Raw genomic sequence first — 17,406 nt, 5'->3', positions numbered from 1 at the left:
AAATCTTTTTATTAATTTAAATCCCGGCCAGTCCAAAATTTAGCCCAACCTCATTACAATCTAAATTTATTTTTACAATTTAGCTCAGTTCTCGCGACCGTAACTAACAAATATACAAAATGGCGCAGAAAATTTCCCTTTGAATAAATTTCATTTCTAAGCAAAGTATAATCCTCGTCTTGTTAGAGATAAGGAGAAGCATTAATTTGAATTCATCTCATTACGGTGTTCCCACCGACCACTTGTTCCGAATAAATTATGAAAGACACGCGAAAATGGTTTATTATTCCTGTTAGTTCGCTCTCTCTGTCTTATTTCGAGGACTTGTATACAAGTGAAAGAGATGAAGAGAGTTCAAGTGTTTCGTACATGTGCGAGGTGAGTCCACGTTTTTGTCTTTTTGGTGTGTAGATGAGATTGGTATGCTGGTTCGCTATCTGGTTTTTGTAATTAAAACAAATAGATAATGATTATAAAAATGTGTAACATTAGGAGGGCCTTTTGATCTCCGGTGTAATACACGAACATAATGAATGTTTGAAGTCGTAATCTGTATTCATTTGAACTTAACTGATAATTGTGTTTTGAATACAAATGTACTTTTGCAAAAAACTTTTGCAATATGAATTGTAACTGTGCTTTGTTATAAAATAATGGATTAATTTCATGTACTTATTGTGTGTACATATGACCTGTTTTCAGGACCAAATAAATCAAAATTAGGTTTTGTCTTTGACGCAGTTAAACTCAAAATCTTTATTTAGTAATTTGTACGTGTACAGATTTTTCACACTTTCAATATCAACTAAAATTAATTAACATTTTTTTAAATAACACAAGTACTTTTAAAATAGTTATAGAAACAACCACTATTAAAAGCAATCAAGCTTATTTGTCGAGGTCATAGTTTTGGGAGCAACTCTTGACGAAGTATTAAATCGAATAAGACGACTGACAGTCGTAGAGGCTGACAAATTCAATTTCCTCGCCCTAAGTAATTTGTACGCAGCTTTTAGTTAGAAGGGACCTGTTAAAATTCGGTTGCGAATATTTTGAAAATTTTATTCGAATTACGGTTTTCATATTATTGTGTCAACAAACAACATGGTTTTTCATAAATTACCGAGATTTTTAATTGCATTACATTGCTCATTTTGCTTTTTCTTAGGAGTAAATTAAAAGGAACAATCACATAGAAAGCTATCTGAGATAATCGTTAAATATTAAACACATTAACGTCATTAAAACTTCACCCATTACCACAAAAGCCACTAAGAAAGACCATTACAACATTCAACTGCGAAAAACATAATAAAATATTATGAAATCTTTCCCACTATTTACATGGCGGCCGCTGTATTGTTTTTCAATCGGCCCCCTCGTCTTGGGGGGAAGTGACGTCATCGTAAACAATATGGCGCCCGCTCGAGACTGTTTTTGCGGAATTACGCTTACCCGGTAACATTTCGGAGATTAACCCAAAATTAAGGATGACGCAACGAGTTTTGTTGTTCGGTTAAAAATGAGCTTTTTTGAATATATGAGCTGGTGCAGTGGGCTTGTTTATGTTATTAAGTAGTATTATGTTACTTGGTTATTGAAATAACTGTTACAATGAATGTATTTCGATAAACAACCCAGTGTTATTAACACTTAGGTATTTCTGTGCATTGCATGTCTCACGACGATTGACAAATTGTATTGAGAAAGTCTATTATTAGACTAAAATAATTTATATTTTTAACGCATCGTTTATAATTTAATGCAAGAAAAGTAAACATCTTCATATTATAGAGCGCACACTTGAAGACTCAAGAGTGGTAATGTAACAACCCTTTCACTACATACACAACCTGACTCAAAACTATTCACAAACAACTAAAAATGAATACTAAATAACTTGTAAAACTAATTAGAAGTGAACTGAGTACAGTACGAGCTAATCAAAAGCGTTTCCTGTGCAACCTGGTTGTGTCACCCCCATGTTCCAATTTGCGCCAAATTCTGAGCCCTTCGCTCTCTGCAGCCGACTCGGTGCGAACTCGCCTAGATTGGATGCTGGGACAAGGTATGAGCGGAGCGGGTTAGAATTTTAGGGCTGTAGTAGAGCAGTGTTTGGGAATTATTTAATTTGAATAGAAAAATATTATGGTACTCACTACACTTACTTATTAGGTTTTCGATTTCAATTATTTATTTTTATTAAAAAAAAACTCTTAAAAATCGCATTTCATGCATGAAACAGATTAATTTTGCCCTACAATTAATAAAATATTGTCATTCAACGTGACAATGTAACCAACGTTTTGGGCACGAGCCCCGCTGGCAGCTATGCGAATGAATTTTTTGAGGCTTTGTTTTTTTTTTATTAATAAATAAGTAGATATCATTTGTTAAAAATTTTCTAACGTCTATGTTTATGAAAAATGACTATGTATTTAAAAATTATATGAATTTATATATTTTTTAAGCTGTATTGGTACATATTTGAAGTAGATTTGATTTTGTAAAAATCCTAAAAATGTTAACGTTTTTATTATAAAGCAGTAAATACCCGCTGACCACCAATACCTTGCACCACAAATACATTACCACGTCCGCCGGCTTACGACAACTTCATTAAAAGTGTCTTATAAATAAATTGCGCTGCACAACGTTTTGCATGCTTTAAATATTGTGTAATTACTATTTTGTTTGTGCAAACATTAAGGACGCTGTCGTTTATTCTCGTGACACGCTTTCGCTTACGCTTTGTGCTGTCGGTGGCACTCCCAACTTCATTAAAAGGCACAAACAAAATGTAAGGCAACACGCTTGAGACACGTTTGTGTTACAAATCTTTAGAGAATAGACGTCTCGTTAATTTTTGTGTTTTGGCTACTGGGATTGTTTGGCAGTGTTTCATTGTGAGAGTAATTAAAATAATTATTTAAATATAGAATAGCTAGTCGAAAATACAGAAACCAAAATTTTATAGACACTTTTGAGGCTCCATATTGGTATTGCAGCTGGAGATAACTTTACAATCGGCAGCAGCAAAGACCACTAGCAATGATGTTTTTTTGTACATAAGGTATCCCAATCGTTATCCCAATCGTAAAATACAGGATGACTCAAATCATCATTGTCACTATAACCGACTTTTCGTTTTAGAATCAATGGCATTTCTTCTCAATTATTTTCAGCAGGACCAAATTTTGCAACAGCGCAATTGATGTGACTTTTCATAATGCTCATAAACGCGTTTAATGATTGTGTAAATCAATTTATTTATTTCTACTTTTTGATTACATACGGTCTTGTACCAAGCCTCTATCGTGTACCCCGGCCGGGACCGTCTCTCGACAACTTCATTAAAAGCGTTGCACAAACAAAACGCAGCTGCACCGCCCGCGACATGCTTTGTGTGCCAATCAACATTTTTGTTGCCAACATGTACAAAATAGTTGTTTCCCTGATTTTCAGCGTGTTAACCACTATGTTCTGTCGCTTATCTCTTGTAACGATGTGTAGTGCTGATATGGGTCCGGTTTTTCTGACTTTTTTAGGGATTTTCTAGTTATCTGGCTGAGAGCTGGATTTTGCTGGTTTGTCAGAGATAGACTTATCTCGAAGTGAAAGTAAAAATATCTTGTATTTTTTTCTATGTGACTAGATAAAAGTCTTCTATTATACGTCTTTGGTAACTATTACAGTAAACATTCTTTGCATGAAAATGTTTTTACTTTTTTCGTCACTAAATAGGACCAAAAGAAAAAAATCACAAACGTCCCATAAAACTAGTCAACCCCCTACTAAAATTAGTCCCAACACCACCAAAAAGTTTAAAAACCAATTAAAACTTTAAAACAACATGACAGGCCATAAACAACTACACACTACACTGCATAACAACTCATCAATATAAAAAAAAAACAAAACTGCACAACGGAACAACACTCGACATGTCCGCAAACATTTTCATTTCGAAATGTAAATTTAAAAATGGAACCGAACATGTTTAAGCGGTACAGCATTAATCACTGGCTGGACACGTCGGATTCTAACGGGACAAAGCGTGGGACATTGAAAACTGTGAACAATTGTGGTAAAATGACGCCGGGATATTATGGGGACGTATGAGGGTATTATGAGGAACCGTGGGTGGGGATTGCGTAGTAATGTTGGAGAAACATTCATAGGATCGCAGTGATGTGGTATTTTAATCAAACTTCGAAGAAGGTTCTCAGCATTTTTTTTTATTGATGAGTTTATGGCTATTGGCAGTTTGATTTTTTTTCCATTGCTTGTTGTTTGTAATAAAAAAAATGTATGGGATAAACGGTAAGTGCTTTTTTCATATTTAATTTCAATGCATCAAATTCAAAATCTTTGGCACTATAATTGTTAAACCTCTTAGACATCTTTCATAGCATCAAATGTCTGGTAAATGGCAAAGGTGCATAGCGTAGTATTCTTAAAGGAACTATTTTCCTTATTACAGGTAAAGAATTTACTTCTCCACCTACAAAGAGGAATATTCACTAGTTCTGTTTTCATGTCTAACGAGGTAGAGAACTTTGAGCTGGCAACCCCATTATGAACATAAACGTTCAACTAAAGAGGTCGGGACAATTTTGGTTTTTTATTTTGTACGAAAACGCTTGTTTTGTAAATTTGTAGTTGTGATTTAAAGGCTCTTGAAATACCAATTTTTCAGACCCACTATGTTTGTTATAGAACTCGTGAACCATACAATCAAGATTCGATATTTTTTAAAACCTGAAAATTATATGTTAGTTATGTGACCCAATCCCCAAAAAAGCTGAAACTATTAAATTACAGTTCGTATAACCGCATCGTCTGCAGCTTAACACCATTAAAATCAAACATGGCCGCCACATTATGGTCAATCGATCTCAATATCAAAACTGGGTCACTATATACACGCCAAAAATAAAATACCTTCAACAAAATCCCAAAGGACCGGCAGTATGTAAATATTTTACATACTATTACCATATTGATTTTAGAAAATACCATGGAAGTGGGATTCTATGGTAATCAATTGACAAGGAAAAATGATGAGGGGTTGTTTATTAGGCGCGAAAAAAGGTTTTATTCGGCTCGGTTTGTGTTTTACGTTGCTATATTATGCAGCGTGATTGACGATGAAATTGTGTCAATGTTGTTCGTTTGTTATACTCCGCATAATTTTCCTCGATTAGAATGCCAGATTAAAATAAAACTGAAAACAGATACAGAGAGGAAAACTACAACTTATAATAAGTGATTCACAGAAAGAAAATAAAACGTGCACATCTAATTATCTACGACAAGGGTCTTGAAGAAAACAAAAGATGGTAATATTTTTTTAAGGCACTTATTATTTACTTAACCCTTCAAGTAAAATGGTTATGAATATTATTATACACCTAACCTACAGAATGAATTTTAAGTTTCCACAGGCAGAGTTTGGGTATCAAATAAGCTTCGATGCCCTGAATACGCTACCTACTTAGCCTCCTCATAATATGAATTTTGCAATACAGGAACTCGTTCAGAATTACAAACAGCTTATCTATAAACGAAAGAAATCCCACGATTCCTCGGAACAGCGATTCTTTAAACACCTCATACCTCCTCTCCTTTTCACTCTAAAGGGTTCTATGTAATCCTATCTCTGTCTTCCCTGGTACCTTCATAAGTTCCCATCAGAGCCGTCTCTGTATTCATTTATGGTGTTGGTTCAAACCATGGAGAACAAAATGAGTAGCGGAGATGCCATAACGGAAAATCTCCTACGAAAGTATTGCGCCAAAATGCGTGTGTGAGAGGAACGACGAACGTTACAATCTTTGCCCTTACACGCCTTCTTTGGACCCGAACATTTTTTGTAATACCAAAAATCGTTGGCAGTCACCCCAAAGAATCTGAACACCTTGTTAGTTCACTCGCAACTGATCGTTTTGGTCATGCCCACCGTACGAATTTGACCTAGAAGAAGCCTGATTTTCCTGCATTATGGCATCTCCGTTTTTCTTTCCTTACTCCGTGATACAAACTGTTTTTGAAGTCCTCCCCTGAGCTGGTACAATTTGTTAGCGTTTTGTACCATTCGGGTTTCTTTTGGGTCGATTGCTGTGTTTATTTTCAACAAATTGGAAGTTTTTTATTCAGTCGGTTAGGGCTGGGTATAAATAAGAGTTGAATCGTGTTTTTTACAGTTGTGGGTCGTTGTGAATTTTCTTTTGAAACTAGGAGACATTGATATTTTGGGATACTTCTCGATACTACGCAGCGTGTCGATGATTATCATTCGCCACCTATCAGTAACAAATACCAAATTGTGGACGCAAAGATTACTTTTAACTCCGCTGCCCTAGCAACAACACCCGGTCTTAATTATGTATAAAAATCTTACACCAAATTATGAAAATAATAAATAATTTTTCAAGAAGGCTTAATTTTTTCCTCTTTCGTTTAAAAATAGATTTATCGTTTTTATGATTTTACTTCACAGTGGGCTAAATAAAATTTCTCTGTGGACAAAATTCTTATAATTATTACTTACGTGTTAAGCTCAAGATCCAATCGGAACTTGTGGTTGAAAGCTTTGATGAGAAGTGAAGTTCTATGAAAGTGTTTGCCAGTCTGAAACAAAGGAAATGTAGGAATTAGTTTGAGTTTTTAATTGATTAACAGATTTTTTGAAGTAAAAATATCGGAGGTTTCGCGTTATATACTCATTCTATTTAACACCTAATTTCAATTATTGAATTATATGAAACATTTTTTTTAGTAAGATTTCGATTCGAATATTTCATAGTAGTGAGCCAGCTAATATAATATCTATAAGCCAATAACTACGTATATCATAATTTCACGCTTTTTCAGCATCGACATTAATAAATATCGAACATGTAGATCTTTTCACCGCCACGTAACACAAGTCTTTCAGCTTTTTTCATTTCAACCAAATGATAAAATGTTTTCTTTTTATCCTTAAATCTACTTTCACGAAATAATAAAGAGCAAAGGCATTTAATAATAAATCCTAAATCCTGCCTTAAATTGCGATTCTGAAGACTTGATAAGCGCTCACGAGTGGAGACGTATGAAATATTTTCAATTACATACTTACCACATAATTTATGTCTCTCATAAATGACATTTTACGCATATTTATTTGTGATAATATTGTGTTTTTTTTTTATAATAAATTCTTGAAATGAACGTTCTTTACGGAGTTTAGATTGATCGTGAGTTATTGAATTGAGCAAAAAATAAGTCAAACTATGTAATGAAGAATTAATAATTTTAGAAATTCTATACATCATAATTATTTCTATACGAACAAAACACTGCTATGATACAATATTAGTAAATGGCCTGATCTCCAAACTATATTGTTGATTTAATTTTAAACCTTACATACATAATATTATTCACCTACTTCTGGGAACTACGATAAATTCTGCTTGAATTTATGAAATAGTGGTCAAAATTATTTTCATAAATACTTGGAATTTACATTTTGGAAAATATGTTTCAGTAGGTAAATGGATTTAATAAGTTAATATGCCTATTTATATATTGAACATAACAGAATTCCTATAATACTCGGATTATAAAAATAATGCTTAAAGCCCACACTCGATTGAATGACGTTTCACACAAGGCTTCCTTCAAGGAACACCCGAAGAGGTAAAACAAATGGGTCAGCCTTTAGGAAAAATAACTTGTGACGGGTCAATGAACCGAACGTCTATATCAGTTAGCTGTGACGTCACCATTCTGCCAGAAAAAGCAAGGAGGCAAACATAATTATATAAGGTTGACTTCGTGATTGAATTTGCCAGTTCGATTGGCGTGATTTCCATTTTCTCTTTTTATTATGTGCCAGAATTTTTTGGAGTTTTGTAAGTAGTTTGGGATTAAAATATTTTAGAGATTTTTTATTTTCTCTGTTAAGGTGTTTATACGACTTAAATAAAGAGTTTTTGTTATTAGTTTTCTCAACATACTAAAAACATCTCAATATTACGCGATCAATAGAAAAGTCCTCATCCTTGTTGGGGGTCAAAAATTATGTTACCATCGTGTTCCAGTATCTAGACACAGTACTATGACTTCATTTAAAAATCGTAACCTTAGTTAACCGATTTATATATGCGACTCCTAGCAAAAATGTGATCTTCACTTCTCTAGAGTATCATTCATCCTAGTAACCCAAATTCCTCACAATCAAATGACAGTTACACACACATGGAACTATGGCAAACAGAATTTTATACAAACGACGACTAATGAGGGGTTTTTACACGTGTTGTGGAGCTTTTGTGCTAAAACAATAGCCTCTTACAAACATACAAAGGAAAGGATAACAACTCTTTATTATCAAATATGTAGGTCATCATAAGAGTTTTATGGGAACAATATTGTATCCGCGTACTTAAGGACAATACCACATATCTACCCATATTGGATGTTAAACACAAATTGAAAGCAATAAAAGATCAAAAAAAGTATTTTTTGTCTGCACAAAAAACATCGTTGAACCAGTGTGCGGCCCTCTAATCGTTTTCTCCGCATTTTCCTGAAGTGCTTTGTAAATATTTATTTATTGTTGTGGCTGAAGTCTTACCTTACATTTTTCCTCACATTATTTAATAAAGCGGGGATTTTTATAGAATTTATGTGGGCCGAAATAAATTATATAATTAAAGTGAGCCGTATTTGGCGGGATTATATCGTAATCGGGATTGTTAATAACTAGTTTTTGCCAGCGGTTTAACAGCGGAACTACTGATCGAATTTAAAAATAGCTTTCTTCCATAAACGGGCTATGTAACTCGGAAAAATTACAAACGGATCCACTAGTTCTTAAGATCTGCGCGTACTACAAATTCTGCACACGGAAACAAACTCTCCAGCTTTAATATAAGTAATAATTAAGACAAGAGTTAAGAAAACTCACAACATGTCTTCCCCAATCGCCTGTTTCCTAGTTAATCATAAAGTTACGTAAAAACTGTAACTAAAAACAAAAAACTACCCTCAACCATAAGCCGATGTTCAGCTAATAAGCAAACTGCGTTACTGCTATACAAAATGTTACGTTGAAAAAAAATAAGATTACCCGGGCTATTACCCGGGTCGGGGTAACCCGGGGCGGGTATGCACGATGCATCGGATTATTGCAAGCTATCACAGAAATTTAATAAACCCTCGCTCTAGGCTATGCACCAACGCGCTGGTTGTGAAAAACAAACTATGTGCCCTGATGGCACTGGTTTCATGAATTATTTTTGGTCGCCATGTTTTTGTCTAAAGTGCTGCGAGTGACAGTAGCTTGTTTTTTTTTTTGGAACAATTTTTTAGTGCTCTTTGGTGATTAAAAGCATTTTTTTGTGTATTTAAATGTAAATGCTTTTACAGATATGTAATATATCTATTTTTATCTAGTATAAAAGTTCTTTAAAACGAGTTATATGGCGATCTCATTGCTCTCTTTACTTTTTACCATCAGTCGTCAGACTGACCTTACTTTCGAATAACTTAAGCCAACCCATATACTATAGTTATCAACACTATAAAATAACCACAACTCAAAACTGAAGCAGCATAAATAACAAAACTTCGCTAACGTACTAAACGCCGGGAGCATCTAACATAGTTTGTTAAACGCAGTACTCGTAAAACTTGATATTTCCTCACAAAAGGCAAAATATACTAACAAGATGTCGATACGGTGAAGTTTAGCAAATTGCACAAACTTCAGACTTATTCACTTGATACAAGTTTGAGGAAGATAAGCGTGTTTTGAAGTACACTCGGTGGACGAGTCGCGGGAACAATGAATAATTCCTTTGAATACCTTATATGTTGACTGCCGTGATTGTTTGTTTAAAAGTTTGGTTCGTTTTGTGTGCTTGATGTGTAATGTTGATATGTGTGGGTGGAGAAACCTAAGATTTTCAATGCTTGATGTAACAATGGTGCTGTATGGTTAAATAAAAGTTTGATATAATAATTTTGAAGCCATTATGACCAGATTATTGATAAATTAAATAGACTGTTGAGGGTTAAGTCCTTTAAAAGTATAAGAACCCAAAATGCTACAATCCAATAAACAAAAACCCCTCAAGAAATATCTCTCCAATTAAATAAAAAAACCAAATTCAAAATCATCCCAACGAATATCAGTTCGAAAAATGGCCGAATATTATCACACCCAAGTCCAGCCGTCAATGCGTTTGTCACATGGTAACTCGAAGAGGGTCTCTCTCTGATACACAATTAGTTGGGGTTAATTAGAGTGCGCTGTCACCAAGCCATCGATGCCTACTCATAGATTTCCATGTAATTGCTTTAGTGGGGGCAGATTTGAAATTTGATGACAGCCGAGTAGGGATCGAATTGGATGGGTTTGATTTGGATTTGTTTGTAGGTATCTTGTTTTATTTGATTAACTGTTAACAAACTGAGATCAATAGTATATCACTAAGTCTAAATACCTGTATTAATGAAATGACACTGCACCTAGTATATTAATGTTTTTAAAACCCGCATGTGATTTTAATGACAACTCTCAAAAAAGTCTGGACCAAAAATATTAAAAGCAATAAACCCCACGTCCATCACACTATTTACACACCCAAAAAAGGTCACGACGACAACTAGGCCACAGCATGCCTTTGGGACATAACACTTAATTGCATGTCCAAACTCTCCATCTACAAACTACGAGGCACAGGTTATTACAGAAACTAATTAATTTCGCAATTACAGTTCACGTACTAATGTTTGCGTTGCCATAATTTCACTATACATCACTTGTATCAGTGTAAAGATCTTGTGTCATCCTTGGCTGGTAACTGTTTACCCAAGCCCCGATACAGGGCCCCAATCTCTGCTATTATTTACGTAGGTACGCCTACTTTAAATGCCACTTTAGCTCCGTCCTTTGCAAATGGCACCCTTTTGGTGGGAGATCAGGCGTTACGGAGAAATTAGGTGCATGATTCTTGATTTCTGGGCGTGGGAGATTTGGAAATTGGTGCATCAGTACGGTGCAATGAAGAGGTGAAATTATTACATTGTTTTGTGGGGTATGGAGAAATTGTGTTAGTTTTGGAGAACATAACCGTGAGGTAAAGCATAGATGTATAATCTACTTTTACGTTTACCTACTTCCAGTTTTGAATTCAGATTTCCAAATTCTCCGATTTCATTCCACCTATTTCCTTTTTAATTCATGCACCAATAACAGTAAATCGCTTCTGTGACCAAAGTTCGCCACAAATAGCGTCCAAAAGTCCAAAGATGCGAATCCGAGCTTTCGAAAAAATGTGAAACAAGGGGAAATAAAGTTACTGATTTCGGATCCCGGACCTTTTTCTGAGGATTAGACAGAGCTTAACGCTGCCAAACATAAGCGCAGTAAATAAGTTCTGTGGAATGGATAAGCGAAGTTGTAAATTTAAAGGAATTTCTGCTTATATTGGCAAGAAATGAGTTTGATGCGGTTTAAGAGTTTCGCTTTGAGCTCTTTTATGCAAATCGGTATTTTATTTTTTATTTTTGCGGACGATCGTGTTTTGTTCTTGAGTTGTTAATTATGGATGGATTAAGTAGGAAGTATGTTGAAGAATATACTTTTAGATGAAGTTATTCATATGGGAACAAAAAGGGGTACGAATCTTTTGATTGAGTTTATTGTGAATGTTAATACTGGGGTTAATAACGATACAGATCGAATTTCGGCTACGGCAGCTGTTCTCGTACGTATCATTAGATCCAATATATATGTGTTATACGTTCAGAAGAATTACAGTAATTTATTTCAATAGATCAGAGAGAAAATAGAAAGCAAAGTTGAAATGCATGTAAAGCAAAAAACATACAAGAATTTCAAGAAGTTCTTCAGCATCATTTTCAAAATACGCATCCCATTTCGGGTCAGTAAAATCGGGAGCCGTACTGATTTAAGTAGGGTCTCTCTGCGATGTTTTTAATTAGCAAAGAGGCTATATGTCACTAGTTCTTTGTTCTCTATGGGTTCAGGCTATTTTGCTACAGTGAAGTATGAGATCAAAGTTTGCTTTAGTGTTCGTTCGTTGTTAGAAGTGTTTTATTGGACTGTGGTTCTTGGTTTTTGGTGGGATCCCTAATTAGGTAGGAGCTACTACTGATTGGTATTAGAATATGTTACGAACATCACTGTAGAAAAAACTGTAGGGCTAAGAAAATTTAAGTAAGCGTTTTTATAAATACTTTTATGCCACGTATAAAATTAAAAACATAAACAGTTTCCCACCGAAACCACGCCGCTAATTAAGCAACATTAACGTGTTAAATCTTCAAAAGTACAGTTTAATAATCTCTGCAACTCTGCTAAAGTACGTGATTATCATACACGTTTTCCAAGTAAAATTAATCACCATTTTCGAGCGAGCAAATAAACTAAAAGTGTTTGTAAATAAATCTTTCGTGAGGGTACGAAAACAATTTCCGAATGAGAAGCATACATTGCGTGCGTTGTTGGAGTTGGCGGTAAATAGTGAAATCCTGTGAGAGCACAGCCGGCAATGTAACAAACACTTAGCGATAATATATTGCTGCTGCTAATGCATAGTGTAGTGGCCCAGATAATGTTGCTCTCTTTGTTGGGAGAATGGAATTTACTTATCTGAGCGATGTTTTAAGTTTGTAATCCATGCGAGTGAAATTGTTGGGTTTAGCACTTTTTGGGAAATTGTCTAGGTAAAGAATTGTGAGGTGCTTCAAAAATAGGAATCAAGATTATTTTGCCTGTATTGCAGTCGGCCCTTGAATGTGATGTGATAAGTAGCATACGATATGAGACAAAAAAAATGTCTGTTTCACAACCAAGGGGTTTCAGGATACGCTGAGTATTGGTTATTGGAAACCAATCCCTACATAGATAGAAAACTAGTTTAGATCAAAATAACAAAGGGAAAAATACCAGAAACAAAACTATTTATGCAGCAATTTCAACGTAACATAATATACTGCAAAGTTTACAATAAATGATGCAGTATTCCAGTTCATATTCCAAAATGTTCACACAAAAACATTTTTATTTATACAAAGATATCGGATTCATTTCGTCAACCTAATCAGGCGTGCATTACGGTGCCTTCAAAGTGGGGAAATATTTCTAACATTTTTGAAATGCGTAGGAGTCGACATAAAGGTAGTTACTGAAGTGTACTTCCTACGATAGTACAGTCAGTAACATAAGCAATCTGCGCAATAATTGGATCGCGATACTGATAACGAAAGAAAAAAGAAAACATGAAAAGAAAAAAAAAATACAGTGATGCTGAAAAACTTGTGAGAGATAAGCTGTTATTGTGAATATTGAGTAAAGATTTTTATGTTGTTAGGAATTATAAGCTGTTCAGTTTTCCGCAACTACGACTGGTATGCTCCTTTTTGCGTGATTTTAAGAGCTAGTAGATAGGTCATTTTATTTTTATGTTAAATACCTGGAGTTTTTTGGGGCAGTTGAGCAATATCATATTCATGGTAAATAGACGAGATTAAAGGCTATGAAAATCTATCTAAAGTAAATTTAGGTGTATTGAAATCATATACTGTTACAGCCTTTTTATCGTCCCACTGCTGGGCACAGGCCTCCTCTCACACGGAGAAGGATTGAGCATTAATCACCACGCTTGCTCAATGCGGGTTGGTAATTTCAGACTTTATATTTACTCAAATAATAATATTTAATTTGAAATAATATAAGCGTACTTTCAAAATCTGTAAAAAAACCGATAGCGATTCCTAAACCAGATTTAGCAATCCGATACCCATTCAAATCTCTCACAGCCAAAAAACCACGCGAACAAAAACTAAATTTCATTCCAACACTAAAAACGTTGGCGGAACTAACGAATCATATTACACTTCCTTGCAAAAAAAAGGACCCACAATTTGTTGGCGTCGGTCCCCTAATAACTCAACATTGCAACTAAATTGCAATATCTTCAAGTGATAAATCATCTAGAACAGAAACAAACGGCCTTCTGTAGTGTTGTCACGTGTAATAGAAATGTGCTACGAATTGTAGAAATGTGGTACTGGAATTGCACTGGAAATTGGTACTAGTTTAGTTTTGATATGTATTTGAATTTATTCAAATGTATCTAAGTGATCTCATCATCTTCCTAGCTTTTTTCAACGAAGAATTCTTCAGTGTCAGTTAATTTAGATACAATTTACAAAATTACACACTGAATTTACAACAAATAAAATTCAATAAAAAAATACGACAGTATATTTTATTTTGTGGGCTGGTTTCGTTGGCCTCAAGTGTAACCCGAAAATGTTTACGTGTTTTACGCAAAATGGCTTGAATGTCCATCTTGGGTCAGATTCGGGTCGGTCCGTCCGAATAATGCATCTTTGGGGAGCAGTGTGCTTTTATTTTTTTTATCCAATTTTTGGGGTCGGAAAAGTGAGTTTGGCCCAATTTTCGTTGCGTGCACTGCAATCCTGGCTGATATATTTTTTATAAAATAATTTAGCTCTGTTTTGTCAACGTTTGAAAGTTTTCAAAAGAGTAAAAAATGAAATTAATTCTTTAGATTGTCCGCCTTTTTTGTTGTTTACTTATTGAATATAAAAAAGGCATAATTTAATAGCTTGTTTACAAAAACCATACTGTAAAACATGAATCATTGCTTGCAATTTTATTCCAAAATTTATCACAAGCACAGATACACAACGTTAACCGCACGCACACACTGAAACATCTGTATAATTACGCATTCATTACAGAGCACACACGGGCAATTGTCAGCATAACTTAAAGTATTAAACTCATCCGCTATATAAACAGGGTTTAATGTAATCCAGCGAAGGTTTATTTATGGAGCGTAACTACCCGCAAATAGTTTCAATAATTCGCTACCTACTTATGTGTAATTACAATTTCTGTGTTATTTGAGGTTTGAGGTTTTCAGTTACGTATATTTAACTTTATGTAATTATGAAATGGTATTTGTATTTTTAATCGTGGGGTTTTTTTGTTTGGCCGTGAGTGTATTTTTCCATACAGAGCGTTCCACGAATAGTTTGTTAGAATTAATAAGCGGTATAATCCTACATCTCATAAACGTTATTTGTCCACTAGATCCCAACATTGATTTCTATGGATTTTTCACACCCCTTTAATTTAAGATTTTTTGTACTTTTTAAACGAAACTATCGTTATGTTAGACCTGAAAGTTGTATTTATATAACAAAAAATGTCTTTTATTTTTTTGTTCATAGAAGGGACGAATAATAAGACTTTGACTTCAAAAAAATATGATAAAAAAATCTGTACATTTTACTACAATTTGATTTCAAATATTACAAGCATTCTCTAAAAGGTAGATTTTCATTGGCGTGAACACCAGTTCCATGAAACGAGGTTTACCTCCACATAGCACCTGCAATAGATCTGCACGTTTCTCAGTATTCGCTTTGTGCTGTTTCTACGAATCCCACGTACCTACGGGAAATGTTACATTGGTTTTTTGATAGCAAATCCAGGGTCTTTACTGTTTGAAGTGAAAATATCAGTTTTAGACCAAGGTTTACTGGTAATAAAATACTCTGAAATATCGTCGTGTAATATCTTTACCTTTACTAGTATTAAATATGCTTTTTAATGTGTTTAGATCCTGTGTAAGTGGTTTTTTTGAAGGGTTTTACTGGCGTACCAGGATAACATAAAGCCTAGATGATACTTAGGAATGACGTGGATTTTTATTGATTAAATAATAAATGATATAGGGACACAAATAACCTGCCAAATGCACAAAAATCTATTTTACATAGCCGCAACACCAAATGCTAGAAAACGCGTTGTCTTTAAAATGTTCTATTGAGAGTACATAAAAAAGCATCATAGGTAATTTAGAATGTCCTGGAATTGAACCCTACACTCGTATTTGAGAGGCTTGTGGTTTAAACACCACGAGTGTTTATTTTGGTAGTTAATATTATAATTACAAAACAAACAATAAACCGCCCCAATTTTAATGCTATTCACCATCACCCGAGCACCGTAATAAATATATCGATAGGTATTATTATTTACGGGGAAACTAGTTTGAATGGCCATGATAACGCTATGGCTATCGTAGAATAGAAACAATAGCTTTTTGGGAGTACCTGGCTTGAGGATTAATTGGCTATCGTGTAGAGAAAGGTGCATTATGTAGGGGTGTTTCACTCTTGAAATTGGGGTATTTTCTTGAACGTGTAATGATTTTTTTTTGCATTTTGTATTGGACTGACTGTTTTCTCACGGTTTCACTCGTGTTCTGTGTGCTGTGCCTGGATAGAATATAGCTCCTAACAGTTAAATAACTTTTAAAATTAGTTCAGCAGTTTCGGAGCTTTAAGAGTACAAAGAAAGAAACAAAAAATATTGCCCTTCTTTATTGTAACCTATGTCAGCTCAGCATAGTGGTACGTAAGAAAAACATAAATCAGCTACGCAGCTCTTATTCAAACCCGACTAAGCACACAGATTCCACAAAATATACATCTAAACAGATGCAAACATCTCACAGCCCTGCTTCCAGATCAGCATAAAAATAAAATAAACGACTGTATCCTAGGAACGTCGATACCAATCAGGGATTTCGATTCAGCCGAGTACGATGCAGTTTCATTGGTCGCGTCGTACAGACTCGATAGTTTGTATCGAATATTGTTACCGATTTACCAAATAGGGATGCGATTTCCGAATGCGGTTGCGATTATCGATGCATTTCGTTTTGGAGATGAGATGGGAATGCGTTTTGTTCGATTTGGGAAAACTGTGTGGGTGGAAGAAATTTTTGTTTTGGTTAAATAGTTTTAAGAAGCGAGGAATATTTTTGGAGCATTTTATATTTTAATTGGCATAAATATGCCGATACTTTTTACTTATTATTCTAAACCAGTAGGATGTAATAAAAGATTTTGATACAAACATTGCTAAACTTTACATCATATTTCTCCACAAGACAACAGAATTCCCCTTTTCCTTCACTTCCCATTATAATACCAATACATTAATATATAACAGTCTAATAAAACGCCAAGTGATTGACGTGGAACAAAATCTCGAGCCTCTTCGAGTTACTTTGCCAACAAAACTTTTTAATTTAAAACGCTAACCGGTAGCTTATTGATTTTTTGTTTGTCTGTACAAAATGGCGGATATTAATTGCTATTTTGTTTTGTTTATACAATTGGATTTCCATCAATCATCGTTAGTGTTGCTTGAAATAAATAAGTTTGACAGGTTTTTAGGAGTTTTAGGGGTTTTTGGCAGATATTAAGGATGGGTTTTAGAAAGTATTATATAATGCGTAGGTGGAGATTTCTCTAAGGATTTTGTTGTTTCCAATA

The 17,406-nt window shown here is 34.5% G+C and overlaps 1 protein-coding gene across 10 annotated transcripts in view; it reads right to left on the bottom strand.

Moving 5' to 3' along the window:
- Nucleotides 1-17,406, bottom strand: part of Mmd (mind-meld) — a 425,901-nt gene that overhangs the window by 133,150 nt on the left and 275,345 nt on the right. For all 10 annotated transcript variants that reach the window (XM_064036153.1, XM_064036149.1, XM_064036156.1 and 7 more), the window contains one exon: nt 6,554-6,633. In XM_064036153.1, the coding sequence (XP_063892223.1) occupies nt 6,554-6,633 (80 nt within the window). The remainder of the gene's footprint in view (nt 1-6,553; nt 6,634-17,406) is intronic.

Source organism: Helicoverpa armigera, chromosome 9 (genome assembly GCF_030705265.1).
Source record: "Helicoverpa armigera isolate CAAS_96S chromosome 9, ASM3070526v1, whole genome shotgun sequence".
NCBI lineage: Eukaryota > Metazoa > Arthropoda > Insecta > Lepidoptera > Noctuidae > Helicoverpa > Helicoverpa armigera.
The sequence above is the reverse complement of the archived record's forward strand: the minus strand, read 5'-3'. Positions and strand labels throughout refer to the sequence as shown.